We start from the raw sequence: 16,204 nt of genomic DNA, 5'->3' as shown, positions 1-16,204 counted from the left end.
GTATTAAATTATTATTTTCGAACTTCATAATAGAATTTATATAGATGTATTGTTAAAAAATTTAAGTTATTTGTTAATATCATAGTTTTCGTCAACATGCTATTAATTCATCTAACATTTTTTCTCAAAAGTTGAGTAAATGAAAATATATAATACAACATGACCATTTTGTTAGCCTATTATGCCGTTGCTAATTTGTTTATTACCAACCTTTTTTATTACTATGTTGTTAATTTGTTTATTACCAACCTTTTTATATTACTATTAGATAACTTGTTATTTAGCAAAGGCCACGTCAATGTGTTTAGTTATATTTTCTTATCTGGTGTTTAACCTTTTCGTTTGAACCTACTTGGAATAGTTATGTACTTAGGGGGCGGTTCCCCTAAGAAGCCTATTTTGCCTAAGTTGCCTAAGAAGCAATCTACACCATTTGTTTAAACAACCAATGGACCAGATTAGATCCCTAATATTAAACTAGATAAATAAACAAAATACAACGCGCGGGGGTATTTTCGCCATAAACAAACAAATAGTACTGGCAGTTATCAACGATTCAAAAAAACTTCTTCTTCACTCTCTCTCAAAACTTCCCAATCGCTAACAAACTTCACCTAAAATCGACAATCAGAGAGACGAAAATCGAACAAACAACAACAAAAACAGCATCAACGATGGATTCAGAGAGTACGTTCCATTTTTTTTTTTGCATTTTGGTGTATTCGTTTCAATTTTGTACGGTTTTTCTAAGTTTCTTCGAAATCAAATCGATTACACAGGTTCTAAGAGATCTACAAGAAGCCAGAAGCATAAAGAAACAAAACATGATGACGATTTCGAAGGTTTGTTAAGGATCTGTAAACGAACAGATTTCTAGGGTTTTAATATGTCTAAACTGATTCATGTTCTGCATTTTATTAAACAGATCGATCGTTGTGTTTTTTATGAAATAATGCTGGTTTATTTTTTGTGCTGGTTTATTTTCTGTGCTGGTTTAACCTATGTGCTAGTTTAGTGATTTAGAAATATCTAGCACAAAGTTGTGGTTGGTTTTCTGGTTTTGAAATCGGTGCTGGTTTAACTTCCGTGCTAGTTTAGTGTTTTTTAAGAAACTAGCACAAAGTTCTAGTTGGTTTACCGTCTGTGCTAGTTTATTGATTTAGAAGAAACCAGCACAAAGGGTTTAGTGTTTTCTAGTAAACTAGCACAAATTCTAGTTGGTTTACCGTCTGTGCTACTTTAGTGTTTTATAAGAAACTAGCACAAGTGCTACTTTAGTGTTCCAAATCTGTGCTGGTTTACCGACTGTGCTACTTTTAAATTCAGGAGATAAGTAATATAAGTTTCAGTTGTTTTTTGTGTGTGAAAACAGAGCTGTACAATCCCAAACCACTACAAATTGTACAACCAGGAGAACCAATCCCTACTTTTGATAATGAAACTTTGCATCCCATTCCACTAAAAGTTGTAAGACCAACAAAAAAGGAATATTATATGAGTCCGAAATTTTGGAATGAAGTAGCAATCTGGTGGCCAAGCTATACCAATCATCCTACTTCTGGTGGTGAACCTTCAGATCCCATAAAAGAAGAGATTGATGAGAAACCTGAAATCTCAGTTGTACAACCCAAAAAAGAAGAAGATGATGAAAAACAAAAGATCCCAATCCTACAACCTAAACATGAAGAAGATGAGGAAAAACCTATAATCTCAGTCAAGAATTTTGGAAGGAAGTAGCAATCTAGCCAGCTCCTGCTATGATCATCATGTTTATGTTGTTTGTTTTAGTTTTCTAATGTTATCAATGCTGTTATGTATTATGATCATGTTTTTCTGAACCTTATGTAACAATGATGTTTTGAATTATAAAAATCATGGTTTATTATGTATTAAATGATCAAAATGGTACTGGTTATTGTTTTTTTAATATATAGTACACTTTATAACTTGTGCTGGTTACTATGTTTCTTCTGAAATTACTTGCAGGCTCATCAGACAGTGACTTCGAACACCCGGAAAAGAAACAAAAAACAGCACTAAAAGCTGTTGCCACAAACCCTGAACCTATACGATCAACACTTTTCAAGGAATTTGATAAGAAAAAAAGAATTAGAATCAGGAACAGCCCAAAAAACCTTGCTGAATTCATGCAAGTGTTATCTGACGAACAGAAAGCAGAAGTAGATAACATGGGATTTGAAAGCATGAAGAACTTTGATATAACAAATATACCAACTGATCTGGGATACTGGCTCACTAACAATTATGAACCTACAATCAACACACTGAATCTAGGTACACATAATGTAGTGATAACACCTAACCTTGTACAAGAAGTTCTTGGCATACCAATGGGTAAAGTGAAGGTTACGGAGTTGAGTAAACCAAAAATGAGTGATCCAGTTGTTGCAGAGTTTAGAAATCAATTTGAAATTGATGATGAACTGCCAAAAATGCATCATATTATTCATGTTGTGGAAGAACAGAAGGAGAGTGGAAGGCTATTTCAACTGAACTTTCTTGTAATGTTCAACTCAATAATGGCAGAGCTCACACACGGTGGCAACGTCAACATGAAATTCCTTACAACATTGCAACCTGATGTAGATATTAAGGATGTTGACTGGTGCAGCTACGTGATCGACTGCTTGAACAGAAAGACAACAAGCTGGTTCCAATCTAAAGCAGCACATTACATCGGGCCGATAACATTTCTAGTGGTATGTTGTAGTTATCTAAAAATGATCTATATTTATTGTTTTTTATCAAACATAATAACAAAAACTAACTTGTAAATCAATCAGTTGGTTTATGCTCATGATACATACCAAAGAACAAATCCAAAACAGAAGATGATACCAGCTGTAATGTATCATAAAAATGATACAATTAAAAAGCTTGGTCCGGTGGTGGAAAGCAATAAAAGAAAGAGAAGTGAAAATGTGGTGAAGAGTAAGAAGAAAACAAGTTTGAAACCAGCACAGAAACTCGCCTTGACAACACAAACACCTACTCAAATGGTGGTGAAGAGTAAGAAGAAAACAAGTTTGAAAGCAGCAACAACTGGTGAAACAGAAGAAAATGAAAAACGAAAGAATTTGAAGGTAAAACTGAAGATGAAGAAAAAAGCACCAGCTGAACAACCTCTATCCACATATCAAGAAATCTCGAAGGAAACTGATGAAGCTAGAAATCGTTACTTTAGTGACTTCCCAGAATCTCTAAACATTACACAAAGTTTGGACATTCCACAATCCCAGGAAAAACTCTCACAAATTCCACCTACAAATCCAACAAGTGGAGTGGTAAATTCTATTTTATTGTGTTTATCTGTAGTATTACTGAAAAAATGTGCTACTTTTATGACATTTGTTGAAAAATTATGCTGATTTATATGCTAAAGTGTGCTGGTTTAAATGGATTGTAAAACTGTGCTAGTTTGAAATGTGCTACTTTATAAAAAGAATGTGCTGGTTATCTTTTCAGGAATGGAATGTTAAATTGTGCTAGTTTAATGGAATGTTAAATTGTGCTAGTTTATATGCTAAAGTGTGCTGGTTTAAATGGATTGTAAAACTGTGCTAGTTTGAAATGTGCTACTTTATAAAAAGAATGTGCTGGTTATCTTTTCAGGAATGGAATGTTAAATTGTGCTAGTTTAATGGAATGTTAAATTGTGCTAGTTTATATGCTAAAGTGTGCTGGTTTAAATGGATTGTAAAACTGTGCTAGTTTGAAATGTGCTACTTTTACAATTTGTGCTGGTTATCTTTTCAGGAATGGATTTGTCTGATAAAAACCAAAACAAAAGAGCTGGACATGCATGTCAAAGAAACACACGAAATGATTACAAAATGTTTAACAAAGTACAGAGGTGATGAGGTTGTGGATGCTGTGGATGAGTGGAGAAAAAGATTGGTAGTATATGGTGAAAAGTACAATTTCGAGAAGCAAGAATCAGAAGCAGGGAATGAAGAAAAGAAAAAAGGAGGAAGTGGAGAGAAGACAGAAGGAGGGAATGAAAAGGAAGAAGGAAATGAAGTTAAACTTACCCAATCACAAAAAAAAATGGTGGTCTCACAATTTGATTCAACTCCTTTCAGAATCACCAGTTCAATGTGGCCAGAGGTTATAAAAGAAATAGAAAAGGCAGAACAAGTAGCAAGCAGCAAAAAAGATGGTGCTGATCATGGAGTTGGTGGTGAAGAAGAAAAGGATGCAGGTGGAGAAAAGGCTAAAGATGGTAAACCTGATGGGGAAACAACAAAGAAAGGAGGTGAAGATGCTAATGAACCACCAAAGGGAGAAAGTGACACTGCTGGTCAACCAGCAAAGAAAGAAGGAAATGAGGCTGCTGGTCAACCAGCACGGCAAGGAGAGGTTTTTAAAACACCAGAAAAGGAACCCAAAAAAGACAGTGAAAAACAAGAATTCATAGGTGAAGACCTAAATGCCGGAGTCCAGAAGAAAAGCAAACGTACAACTCACCCTGCCGAACCTTTATGTTCACCATATATGCAGCGAGTTGTACAAATAAAAACAAAAACTGAAAAAATTGAAGTAAGGATAGCCGAATGGATGTTCTCGACAGTTGACGACCCCTGGTAAGTATAAAAACCAACAAAATCTTAATTGGATAAAAATAAGTATTTAAACTAATGTGTATTACAACAATGCAGGGTGTTTATATTTGAGACAGCATTTAACACAAACCTTTCAAGGGTATGTCTGGAGTCGCTTCACCCGAACTTATACATACATGTCCAAGTCCTAACAGCTTGGTCATTGGTACTAAACAGTGAAGAGGTCTACAGAAGCAAAGGTTCGCCGGCAAGAGTTTTCTGCCCATGCAACATGCTGGTATGTTTTCTAATATGTGCTGGTTTTAATAACAGATTAGAAAAAGCGCATTTAACAAAATGTGCTGGATTATTACACATTGTGCTGGTTTTGAAAAATTAATGTTTTATTAATATATGAAATGCTATTATTGTGCTGGTTCATAACACATTGTGCTGGTGCTGGTTTATAACACATTGTGCTGGTTTCTGTGCAGGGAGAAAACAACTTCAAACCAAAACTGAAGAAAGAGACCTGCGCACAAAATTTCAGCGAAAACATTGCCGCGACATTGATGACTACCGAGTTTGGAACTATTAGGAAAGTGGACATGTTGTTCATTCCAATACTACAACACAAGCACTACTACATTGTATGTTTTGATTTCAAGGGAGAAGCCATCAAGATTATAGACAACATGAAAGGGAAAGCAAAAGCACAAAAAATGGCACGTGCTAAAAGAGTGGTAATATATTGATGCCCATTAATTCTGTGCTGTTTATTTTAATTATATTTGTGATGCTTAGGGATTTTGATTTTGAAAAATTTTCAAATTACAGAAAGAAATTGTATGTGATTACCTTGAAGTTGAATACCCAACAATGCACAAAAAGATGTCGCCCTTGGAACCAGAAATAATGAACATGTCGTGGCAAACGGAAAAGAACTTTGTAGATTGTGGTGTCTTTGCAATGAGACACATGGAGACATACACAGGGAATCATGTGAGCAAGAAGGAATGGGATAGTGGGCTGTCGAAAGAGTCACCGGAACAAGACAAAGAGTTGGTTGAACTGAGATACAAGTATTTAAGCAAAATACTTTTATCCGACATCAACTTAGCGAAAGGTGAAATGATGGAACTGTTAGAGAAGTATGAGAAGATGGAGCCTGAAAAGAAAGAGGAATGCAAGAAAAATGCGGAAACGAAAATCAATGACAGACTGAACCAGAAATATTGATTGTGTTGGTTGAACAATATAACATTAGTTTGGTAGTTGTCTGTAGTATTTTGTGCTGGTTTAACAATTAATATGGTGCTGGTTTAACAATTACATTGTACTGCTTTAACAGTTATATTAGGAAAGTTAATTTTATGCTGGTTTTACAATTAATATTTGTGCTGGTTTCACTATGACAATATGTGATGGTTTCATAGAAGAAGTTTAAAATTGTGCTGGTTTTATAATTGTGCTGGTTTTAAAGAACAGAGTTTAATTATAAAACCAGCACAATTTTATACTTCTTCTATGAAATTGTGCTGGTTTTATAATTCTTGACAAATGTATTTACAAAATCAACAAAAACTAATAATGTGCTGGTTGAATGTTGTAAACATAATAAGAATACAAGAAATCCAAACTGAAATGAAAAAAATAACAAATCCAAATATCATAGAAGAAGTTTAAAATTGTGCTGGTTTCATACAATTAATATTGTGCTGGTTTCCAACACACACAACTAACTGCTCTTCTGGGAATCAGCAACAGTAGTCTTCATCTTACAAGTCCGACTATTATGTCCATGACCTCCACATTTCAAACAACCTCTAGTTTTAGTTTTCTTTGATATTCTTGAAGATGATACCTCACGAAAAGACTTTAAGCGTTTGTTTGAACCACACCCCTTGTTTCTAATACCACTAGGTGGAAGAATGGTAGCAGAAGACGATGAACATGGCTGATCAGCATGAAGAATATTAGCTAATCTTGCATTCTTGTCAAATGATTCTGCAGGAAGGTCAGCAGAATCAACCTTCAACTTCGACTCGATCACTTGGTCTCTATACGACGATAACAGGTCAATATTTGTAACAAGACGGTTAACAATATGTTCAGTTGCAGTCATTATCTCACGCACAATGCTGGAAGCACGTTCAACTTGATTACCAGCAGCATTTTGATCAAAACTCGAAACTTTTGTCTTTTTTGGAACAACATCTCTTGTCCAACGCCCCATAACATATTTTTTAGGGAACTCCTTTATACCACAAAGACGAAGAACACAAAAGGCATGCCTACATAGCAAACCATACTGCTCATATCGGTTGCAGCTGCATTTAATTACCATATCCTTAGGAGTAAAAAGAACCTACACAAATAACAAATGCTTATATTGTGCTAGTTTATAACAAAAGTGTGCTGGTTTATATATGTAAAATTCTAATTGTAAATATAAATCACTGTGCTACTTAAAAGGTATTGTAAAAAGCAGAACATGTTTGTGCTACTAAAGGTATAAATAAATACCTCATGAAGGCCAGGAAGATTGACCTGTAGAATATAAAACTTAATTGAATCACCAACTTCTTCTTCACGCCTGCACATACAATTCTTGCAAGCAAGTCGAATTTCTTCTTGAACATCAAAAAATATCCCCCGAGTATAAATCTTTGCAGCTTCCAGTTCCAATTCATAATTGGTTTTCATGCGAGGTTGTGTGTATCTGGTATCATGATCACGTTTGCTGCGCTTAAACCTCTGAGATTCCATTGCAGTATCAAAATGGCTCAAAAACTCAACTAATGACAATTTTGTGTTGGTTAATTGACCAAAAAAAATGATTTTCACTCTCAGACCTAGATGTTGTACGCATAAGACCGGACATATGTTCATGACGATAGTATGCTGGAATCCAATCTGATCTCAAGTTGTACATATCAGACAGCCAGCTGTTACTAGTAAGGTTGTACTTAATCATTAAATCACACCATTGTGTCTCAAACTGTGCTGGTTCAAGAGCATCAGTCCATACAACATCACATATATCATCTTTAAAAACCTCATCTTGTGATAGCTCAGTACCAACCTATAACAAAAAAAAAAAAATTAGTATATTAAAACAGCAAACAAATCCTAAAATGTGCTGGTTTATATGTTAAAGTGTGCTAGTTGATGCATAAACTTAAACTATGATGCTTAAACTATGATGCTTAAACTATGGTTTAAAGAAAGTGTGCTGGTTTAATAGTGTGCTGAGTTATATGCCAAAGTGTGCTGGTTTAAAAGTGTGCTGGTTTATATGCTAAAGTGTGATGGTTTAAATGGATGTTTAAAGTGTGCTGGTTTATATGCTAAAAGTGTGCTGGTTTAAGAAAGTTACCTTTTCAGAAACTTTGATCATTATATGCCACATACACAAACGATGTCTGGTATCTGGGAAAACATCTCGGATGGCAATTTTCGTTGCAGCGTCCTGATCAGTCACAACCACCTTAGGTGCAACACCAAAAGCCTTCAAAAAACTTTGAAGAAGCCATTTATATGATTCAGCAGTTTCAGATGCTAACAAAGAACCAGCAAACGTGACATTGTGATGATGATTATCGATTCCAGTGAACGGAACAAATACCAAGTCATACCTAAAAATTGAATTGATTATATTACAACTGCTTGCTGAATTGTGCTAGTTTAATAAAAATATGAATAAATGATCTACAAAAAGTGAATAAAATACCTGTTCGTACGGAACGTAGCATCAAAAGACATAACATCCCCAAAGACCTCATAATTCAGTTTCATTTCTTCATCAGCCCAAAATAATCCAGCAAGAGCACCTTTTTCATCACAATAAAATTCACAAGAAAAATTCGGCAAAAACTGCTTCTTCTTCATAAGACGTTGGACAGCCATATCCACATCAAACTCTCCAATGAACAAATTAATATCTCTTTTAAAATTTTTACAATCAGTAGACGTCACTCCAACCTTATCAAATCCACCACGAATCTTTCTCATAAGGTTGAATGCCCTAACTGGACCAATATTCATCTCAGAAAAATCAGAAAGCAGTTGCTCTTCAGTGAATGTCAACTTTCTAGACGAAGCTAAAAGATGATAATCCTCTTCATCAACAAAAGAATGATTATGCTCCTCAAATACATGAGAAATTCTATAAGTATTTTTTGGAGTTAAAGCCAAACGGATGTGTGCCTTACATCCGGTACGTTTAGAAGGTCTCCTCCTTCGGTCATTTAACTTTTTATCAGCACCAACACTGTCATTTACCGTGTCAACAGCACAGGATGTCGCTGAACCCTCTTTCGCACAAACAAAGTACTTTCTAATCACAACACCATTTTTTGAAGATTGAGTATGCTTTCGACCCTCAAACCCAGATAACTTAGCATACTTCTTATAGAAATTAAAGGCAGAATCAATTGACTGGAAATGCATACCAACGACAGGTTTGGAAGAATCTGGAACAATAGGAGTATAATACTGATTACCAGTAGTTGGACAGATACGAACTCCTGAACAAATAAAAAAACCAGAACAAAAAAAAGATATCAGCACAAACTTTACAATAAACCAGCACAAAAAACAAGCACAACTTTACCAGATAAACTAGCACAAAATAAAGATATCAGCACAACCTTACAAACCTACACTTTAAAATATGATGTAATATAAAAAAACCAGCACAACTTCAAAAACCAGCACAACTTCAAAAAACAAGCACAACTTCAGAACTACACTTTTAAATAAAAACCAGCACAACTTAGATCAAAACTAAAAACCTAAAAAGTAGATGAAATTAAAACTAGAAGGTATTTTACCATCGACAGTAGTAGACATCATTAAAATAGAGGAGGATAAATCAGCAATTCAATGAATGAACAGAGGAGCTAGGGTTCCACCAAATCGATGAAAACGATGAACGATTCAGCAGGATTGATCTCAATCTCGCAGGTACCGGCAAATCGATGAAAACGATCAACGATTCAGCAGGATTGAGATTGAGATTTGCGATTGATTTAGATGAAAACGATCTCGATGAAGCTCAATGAATGGATGAAGGAATGAAAATCGTGTGATTAAACTAAGTACAGATCTGTTTGAAATTTGCATTTTCCAATATTACCCTTTCATCTAAATTAATGAGATTGCCACATGTAAGCTCAAGATTGCTTCTTAGGAAACTTAGGGAAGATTAAATTCTTAGTTGAACCTCTACCTATGTACTTATGTTATAATTAATAGTTGAAGTAGCTGCTTCAATTTTAAAGTTATTAAAAGTTCAAGTTTTGTAAATACAACATGTCACGTGCCATCTTTTTGTGTTCTTCAAAGAAAACCTATGGACATTAATGCAAACCCAGGGTTTTCTCTCTAGTCTACTAAGTCTCTCTAGTGTCTACAACTGCCATCAATAATGCCACCACTACAAAACACCATAACCACAAAAGACTACAATCACAAAACATCACCACAAAACCTCCATCGTCTTCATCTTCATCTTTCCGTAAATCACAGCGCATGAGGATAATAGTGGTTGGGGTTTTGAACGGAATCGGTTGTTGGTGAGCGGCGGCACCGCCGCTGGACACAATCGCGTACGGCTGGCTAGGATACCGAGGGTATAGTGACAGACGTTTTAGGTGGCGTTTACACCACCGGAAAAGAGGGGTCCCGGCTAGTTAGGTTTCTAGCGACGAAGGTCAAAGACGGAAGGATGGTACTGAAGTCATACCTTGGATCGACCATTCACCACCGCTGTAGCAGTGATTCGCCGGAGAGTGAGAAAGAACATCATCTCATACTCCGCCTTAGTGCCTGTCGCCTTCCTTTATCTGTTCTCCAATGTCTCCCCTTCCCTCTCTAAATGCTTACAAGTTACAAATGAGAAGCCAAAAAGCCAGTAAATGGAAATGTGTTTAAAAGCTAACTTTTAAATTCGTTAAGGGACCAAATGTGTAAAGGTTGAGAAAGAGTTGTAACAATCTCCAATACATTGATATTTTACTGTTCCACCGACATTTGTAAATTAACTAGTAGATGCCCCGCCCGTGTTACGGGGCGAGGGCCGAATAATTCTCAACCAATTAAAAAAAGACTACTATAATTTTCCTAGGAAAAAAAAAAACAAAAACGATGATAAGACCGTAATAAACCAATTAAAACAAAAAACCTTTATAGTTTTGGTAAAAAAAACTAAAATGATTGAAAAACGTAATTTTTAACTCAGGGCCAAATCATAAATTTAATTCGGGGATAAATTGTAAACTAAATGGACCAACGGGGGAGTGCCAGGAAGTTGCCGGCACGACTGTAATTTTACATTGGGGGCAAAATTGTAATGTCACCAAGAAAACAAACAAAAACGATTGGGAAAATGTAAAGTTAAGTTGAGGGTAAAATCGGAATTTGGCTGTGAGAAAAAAAAACTAATGGTAAAACTATAAATTTATACGGGGCAAAATCGTAATTTTGAACCGAGGACAAAATCAAAATTTTTAGCTAGGAGTAAAAGGGATTTTTTTTAAGTGGGGGTAAGAACATAATTTTGAACTGATGGCAAAATCGTAATTTTAAGGGGAAAAAACTAATGGCAAAAGTGTAAAATTAAACGGGGCAAAATCGTAATTTTTAACCGAGGGCGAAATCGAATTTTTTAGCTAAGAGTAAAAGCGCAAATTTATTTTTAAGTGGGGGCAAAAACATAATTTTACACTGATGGCAAAGTCGTAATTTTAAGGCGGGACAAAATCGTAAATTTGCTTGGCCAATAAGGGAGTGTCAGGCAGGTGCCTGGCACTGTTGAGCCTGCCGCCCATTTCACCCAATTGGGTGGCGGACCTATTACCCGATGATGTCATCAGCTTGAAATTGTATCTATTGAAAATGAAAATACTTATAGACAATTTGGGGCAAAAACGTAATTTCGAGCTTCGAGAAAAATTGTAAATTTAAACGGGGGATATCGAGCTTCGGGAAAATTTTTAAATTTAAACTGGAGATAAAATCGTAATTTGGAACCGATGGCAAAAGCGTATTTTTTAGCTGAAGGCAAAATCGTAATTTTATTTTGAATTTGGGGCAAAAACGTTAAACTAAGAGTGAAACAGTAATTTTAAAATGGATATAAAATAATAATTTTGTTGGTCCAATAGGTGAGTGCCAGGCAAGCTGCCTGGCACTATTCTCTTAACTCCTTTTTGTATATGTAGGATTTTGCCTGGCACTATTCCCTTAACTCCTTTTTGTATATGTAGGATAATCATTACGGATTATATAATATTTCCTAATTTTATATTTTATATTCTATTTTCTGAAACCATCTGATATTTATTTGGTGCACTGTAAGTTTTTTACTATTATTTTTTTCCTCAAGTGTCAAATAATATTTTATATTCTATTTTCTGAAACCATCCGATATTGATTTGATGTTATTAGAGCATTCACATCCTAACCATCAAATTATGTGAGGAGTGGTTTTTATATTATAAAGGTATAAAAAGTGGTTGTGAGTAGAGGAGAGAGAAAATGTTACTGTTCATCTGTATATTTAGGGAGACACTGTTCATCCGTTATAATTTTTTAATATATTTTGAAAGTGGTTGTGAGTGGAAGTTAGAGAAAAATGTAATGATAATATTATTTAATTGAAAGGAGAGAGAAAAAGTATTTGTTTTTAGTGGAAATATATTGATATAGGAGTTGTTTTTTAGTGGAATGTATGTATAATTTAATGGATTGGATGTGAATGCTCTTAGGGGTTTCATAAATTTAATTTTATATAATAAGTAATATAGTTATATCTTTAACATATACCTTATGTATTGCACGAGTTAAATAAATATAATGTAATCGATTAACACATACAATCGTCAAGATATGTATTTAAATGTAAGACCCTTACAGAACATTGAATATTTCATACAATATATTGTGCATTTATATATCAAAATGTCGTTTTATCAAAAACATCGGTTTAACGATGTTTACGTAGCGTTCAAAACATTCAACTATATTTACAAAAGTTTAAAAACATTCAAAAGATGTTTATAAAAGTTCTACGCAAGTTTTGTAAACAAAAGAGACTAATATAGTAGCGGAAGCTTCATTAGTTTGTGTGTTCGGTTCTTGAGCAAGCTTGATCGCCATCCAAAAGATTTTCGTAGTTACCTATAATCAAACGTCGGTGCGCCCATTACAAACCAGTGCACTGTCCTCCAACTTCTCGGTGGTTTGACAAGCGCATATGACGGTTGCGCCATGATCATTCAACAAACTAAACCACTGCCCGGGTTTTATGAGCTTCGTTCTCGCTTATGCATGGAAGAGTCTCAAAAAGCTAATCAAGCCAAACATGAAGTTGCCGGTTCCAGCACGACTCTCACGGTTCAACAACAACGCACACCAGGTGGTAACCAAAACTATGCACCTAGAGGCCATGGTGGTCGTTACCGTGGGCGTGGAGGGAGCAATGGCAACCGGGGACGAGGAAGTGGCCTGGGAAAAACCCCCTTTGTGGGAATCGAACCCATGACCTAATGATCATAAGCCTTATCCCACCACCAAGATACCACTAGGCTATAACGCCATAGGTAGCGGGTTATTCTCTATGTAATGTTTTTGATCGTGTAAAGAATTAACAAACCCCTAATAAATTTATTGCATGAAAAATCTGTTTTCTTAGATATTTTCTCTTTGCACCTCTTGATATGAAGCCCAAAACGCTTCTCCTATATAAAGAAGTGAAGGTAGACCACAGATCCCTAAACCCATGTAGAAAAGATTGTGTTTCAGATCCAGTAATAATGGAACAAACTTGATAGGTCACCTTACATTATTAAAGGCTATCGGTATCCACACATCCCCCATTTTTATTTGCACATCCCTAACCTTACAAGAAGCGTATCGGGCTATATGGTTCCTCTGAGCCCAAGCGTATTGATCTATACGCTTCCTATTGGACAACTTTTCAGCCAATGATTAGGGACTAGAGGAAGTGTATTGCCCTATACGACCCTAAAAGAATTTTTCTTTTTTCTTCTGACACATGCAAATGCCAGAATCTACTCCAACTACAAGAATCTACTTTCAATCAGGGGAAGTGTATAGAGCTATACACTTCCTGGTAACTATAATGGAATCGTATTGGCCAATACGTCTCCTGTTGCACTCATTTCAGGCCTGTACTCTCTGCACTTCCTGCATGACAGAGAGCATCAGGTTTCAGCAAACGAATGGGACGCGTATTGGCCTATACGGTTCCTATTGATTTAGCATTTATTGCTTTTAAACCCTATAGGAAGCGTATTGTGCTATACACTTCGTATTGAGGGATGCACACTAATTTTTAGGGGGTGTCTAGATACCATGACCCTACTAAAATGGTATCATGGCACACTCTACAACAACCTTTGGTAATAACACAGTTATATGGTTTTTGGGGGGACACTATAAAAAGATATAATGCTAAATTAGTATTACTTGATCAAGCTGGTATTGTTTTTCTTTCTTTTGAACGACAAATTTCTTTTATTCTCTATCGTTTGTGAGACTTGAACACAAGACCTGCCCCTCCCAATATGTTTAAAAGCTTATCCCAGTTAATTATCATATACTATAAAACCCTTTAGTGCACCTATAAATCTATAATGGGCACGCTTTGAGCCAAAGGCCCAAAGCGTGCGGATGAGAATTCTTTTAAGGATGGCGGATGGGCCCTCAAGGACAAGTAAGTCACGGGCGTCCGCTTTGAATGGGTCCATGCTTAGGGATGATCACTTGGATTTACTTATGTTTACATGTACAAGTTTAGTTATGGGCAAGGGTGAATAATGTACAATTATTTGTGTAATAGAATAGAAACAAGCGTTATTATTTAAAAAAAATATAACAAAATAAATTAATATGGTTGCTTGCAAATTTTTTTCTTTGGCATACTATGGTTAATTAAATTTGAGCTTAAATACCTGAGGTCCTTGGTATGCAACCAGTCCAGTCACTTTAATTCTCTGAGATAACCTGCGTCTTCTTACTGGTGTGTATGTCCTCCAAAAAGGAATCTTATAACATCAAAGCCTATTCCAAATTGGCATATTATTCAAAAACCACACTTAATTATAAAGCATATTATGTATGGTTAACTTGGCCATAATTGTCAAATTTGACATAATTTTTTGTTATATGAAACCAACTTTAGAAACTTTTTCTTAGTTTATCAAATTTTTAAACTTTAACTTTCAATGTATCCAGATTTTTCTTTAGAATTTATTTAAAATTAACTATATGATTTAATATTAAAAAATGTTTATATCCCCTCTCCTCCCAAATGTGGATTCTAGTCCCATGATGAACGTTAGTATAAATTTAGGAGTAGATTTAGTAGGTATGTGAATTTGTCATTCTAAAAAAATTACACAGAGCAGAGCAGAAGTCATATACAAATATAATAGAAAGAAAACCAACAAACACCACTAACGAAGAAAGTTTAAATTCATATACGAATTAACAAAAAACAACCTTGGTACCGGTTGCGGTATTTTCGGAACCGGCATAACGTCGGTACCAGTTTCGGTATTATTGGAACTAGTATCGGCATTCATTTTTTGGTTTACGGTCGATGTAAAACACGACTTTATTCTTTTGGTTACATGGTTTTTTATCGGTTAGATCGGATGAGTTGCGCAGGCAACCTTGAAAGAGTAAACAAACTTTATTTTTTGTGTCGTATGGGTTGTGTTCAGAATATTGTATTTCTTTGTGTTGTAAATATACTAATTGCCGGTACCATACAGGTAACGAAACGAACCAAAACAATACTGACTGAACAACGTCTATACCGGTATGGGACTATGGGTATTCGTTTCATTATCTTCAACCTTCGCCTACTGTATACCTACAATACCCGTGCGCCACAATGCGTGGGTAGGAAAACTTGTGATTATTTTAAAGGTTGCGTCTAAAATAACCACCACTGACACATTATAAAGACATGACCGCTGATATGTCGTATGTATATCATAAGACACAGGAATAGTCATACTAGGTTGTTTAAACGTGTTAGACTCGTACATCATATGGGTCATAATGTTTAATACAGGTTGTATGAGTTGGTATTGTCAAGTTATATGACCTGTATGATGCGTGCACTGACACAAAAGTGACTGATGTAACTACTGACAAAGTTTTACCGTCACTATGACCATTTGCCCTTTCATACGACCCGCATAATATCATCAAGTGTTTTGTACAGCATCGCTGATGTATTTATAATCCATGCCTTTTACAATGTAGTAATTAAACAAAGTTGATAATAATAGTCTTCAGAATTTTAAGTACGTTATTATCATTTTGTATAATTTCTTTTGCTCTACGCCTAATTAATTACATCGTTTACAAATGGGAAAAATATGGAGAAATACAAACATACGTGAAAAAATGTGTAAGCATATATAGTGTTTACAAGTCTTTTATATACCTACACTTTAAATGGACTGTTACAACTTCCAATCATGAACATATCTATTATCTATTATCTATTATCTATTATCTATTATATATAATAAATGTGATAAATTTTGCTGACGTGTCAAGCTATTAGCCCCTCTAGATTGTGCATTTTGGCGGGAAAA

General features: G+C 35.2%; 3 protein-coding genes across 3 annotated transcripts; 1 reads left to right on the top strand and 2 right to left on the bottom strand.

Annotated features, from left to right (window-relative positions):
* Positions 1-384: 384 nt before the first annotated feature.
* LOC110868861 lies at positions 385-1,885 on the top strand. The gene is made up of 3 exons (XM_035975362.1): positions 385-687; positions 780-842; positions 1,373-1,885. The coding sequence occupies exons 1-3, from the start codon at positions 675-677 to the stop codon at positions 1,735-1,737; spliced, it is 441 nt and encodes a 146-aa protein (XP_035831255.1). The 5' UTR covers positions 385-674; the 3' UTR covers positions 1,738-1,885.
* Positions 1,886-6,144: 4,259 nt separating this feature from the next.
* LOC110867048 (protein FAR1-RELATED SEQUENCE 5-like) lies at positions 6,145-9,609 on the bottom strand. The gene is made up of 5 exons (XM_035975361.1): positions 9,398-9,609; positions 8,296-9,091; positions 7,942-8,200; positions 7,089-7,647; positions 6,145-6,930 (listed from the first exon to the last, which is right to left on the bottom strand). The coding sequence occupies exons 1-4, from the start codon at positions 9,417-9,419 to the stop codon at positions 7,357-7,359; spliced, it is 1,368 nt and encodes a 455-aa protein (XP_035831254.1). The 5' UTR covers positions 9,420-9,609; the 3' UTR covers positions 6,145-6,930; positions 7,089-7,356.
* LOC110867049 (protein FAR-RED IMPAIRED RESPONSE 1-like) lies at positions 6,301-7,331 on the bottom strand. The gene is made up of 2 exons (XM_022116195.1): positions 7,089-7,331; positions 6,301-6,930 (listed from the first exon to the last, which is right to left on the bottom strand). The coding sequence occupies exons 1-2, from the start codon at positions 7,329-7,331 to the stop codon at positions 6,301-6,303; spliced, it is 873 nt and encodes a 290-aa protein (XP_021971887.1).
* Positions 9,610-16,204: the final 6,595 nt, after the last annotated feature.

This window comes from Helianthus annuus, chromosome 7 (assembly GCF_002127325.2).
Source record: "Helianthus annuus cultivar XRQ/B chromosome 7, HanXRQr2.0-SUNRISE, whole genome shotgun sequence".
Lineage (NCBI taxonomy): Eukaryota > Viridiplantae > Streptophyta > Magnoliopsida > Asterales > Asteraceae > Helianthus > Helianthus annuus.
This window is presented reverse-complemented; position numbering and strand designations above follow the sequence as displayed.

Coding starts and splice junctions, on each gene's coding strand:
- LOC110867048 (XM_035975361.1), bottom strand. CDS start 9,419: ATGATGTCTACTACTGTCGATG. Junction 9,092..9,397: donor GATGTCTACTACTGTCGATG/GTAAAATACCTT, acceptor TTATTTGTTCAG/GAGTTCGTATCTGTCCAACT. Junction 7,648..7,941: donor TGATCAAAGTTTCTGAAAAG/GTAACTTTCTTA, acceptor TTTTTGTTATAG/GTTGGTACTGAGCTATCACA.
- LOC110867049 (XM_022116195.1), bottom strand. CDS start 7,331: ATGGAATCTCAGAGGTTTAAGCGCAGCAAACGTGATCATGATACCAGA. Junction 6,931..7,088: donor ATCTTCCTGGCCTTCATGAG/GTATTTATTTAT, acceptor TTATTTGTGTAG/GTTCTTTTTACTCCTAAGGA.
- LOC110868861 (XM_035975362.1), top strand. Junction 843..1,372: donor ACATGATGACGATTTCGAAG/GTTTGTTAAGGA, acceptor GTGTGAAAACAG/AGCTGTACAATCCCAAACCA.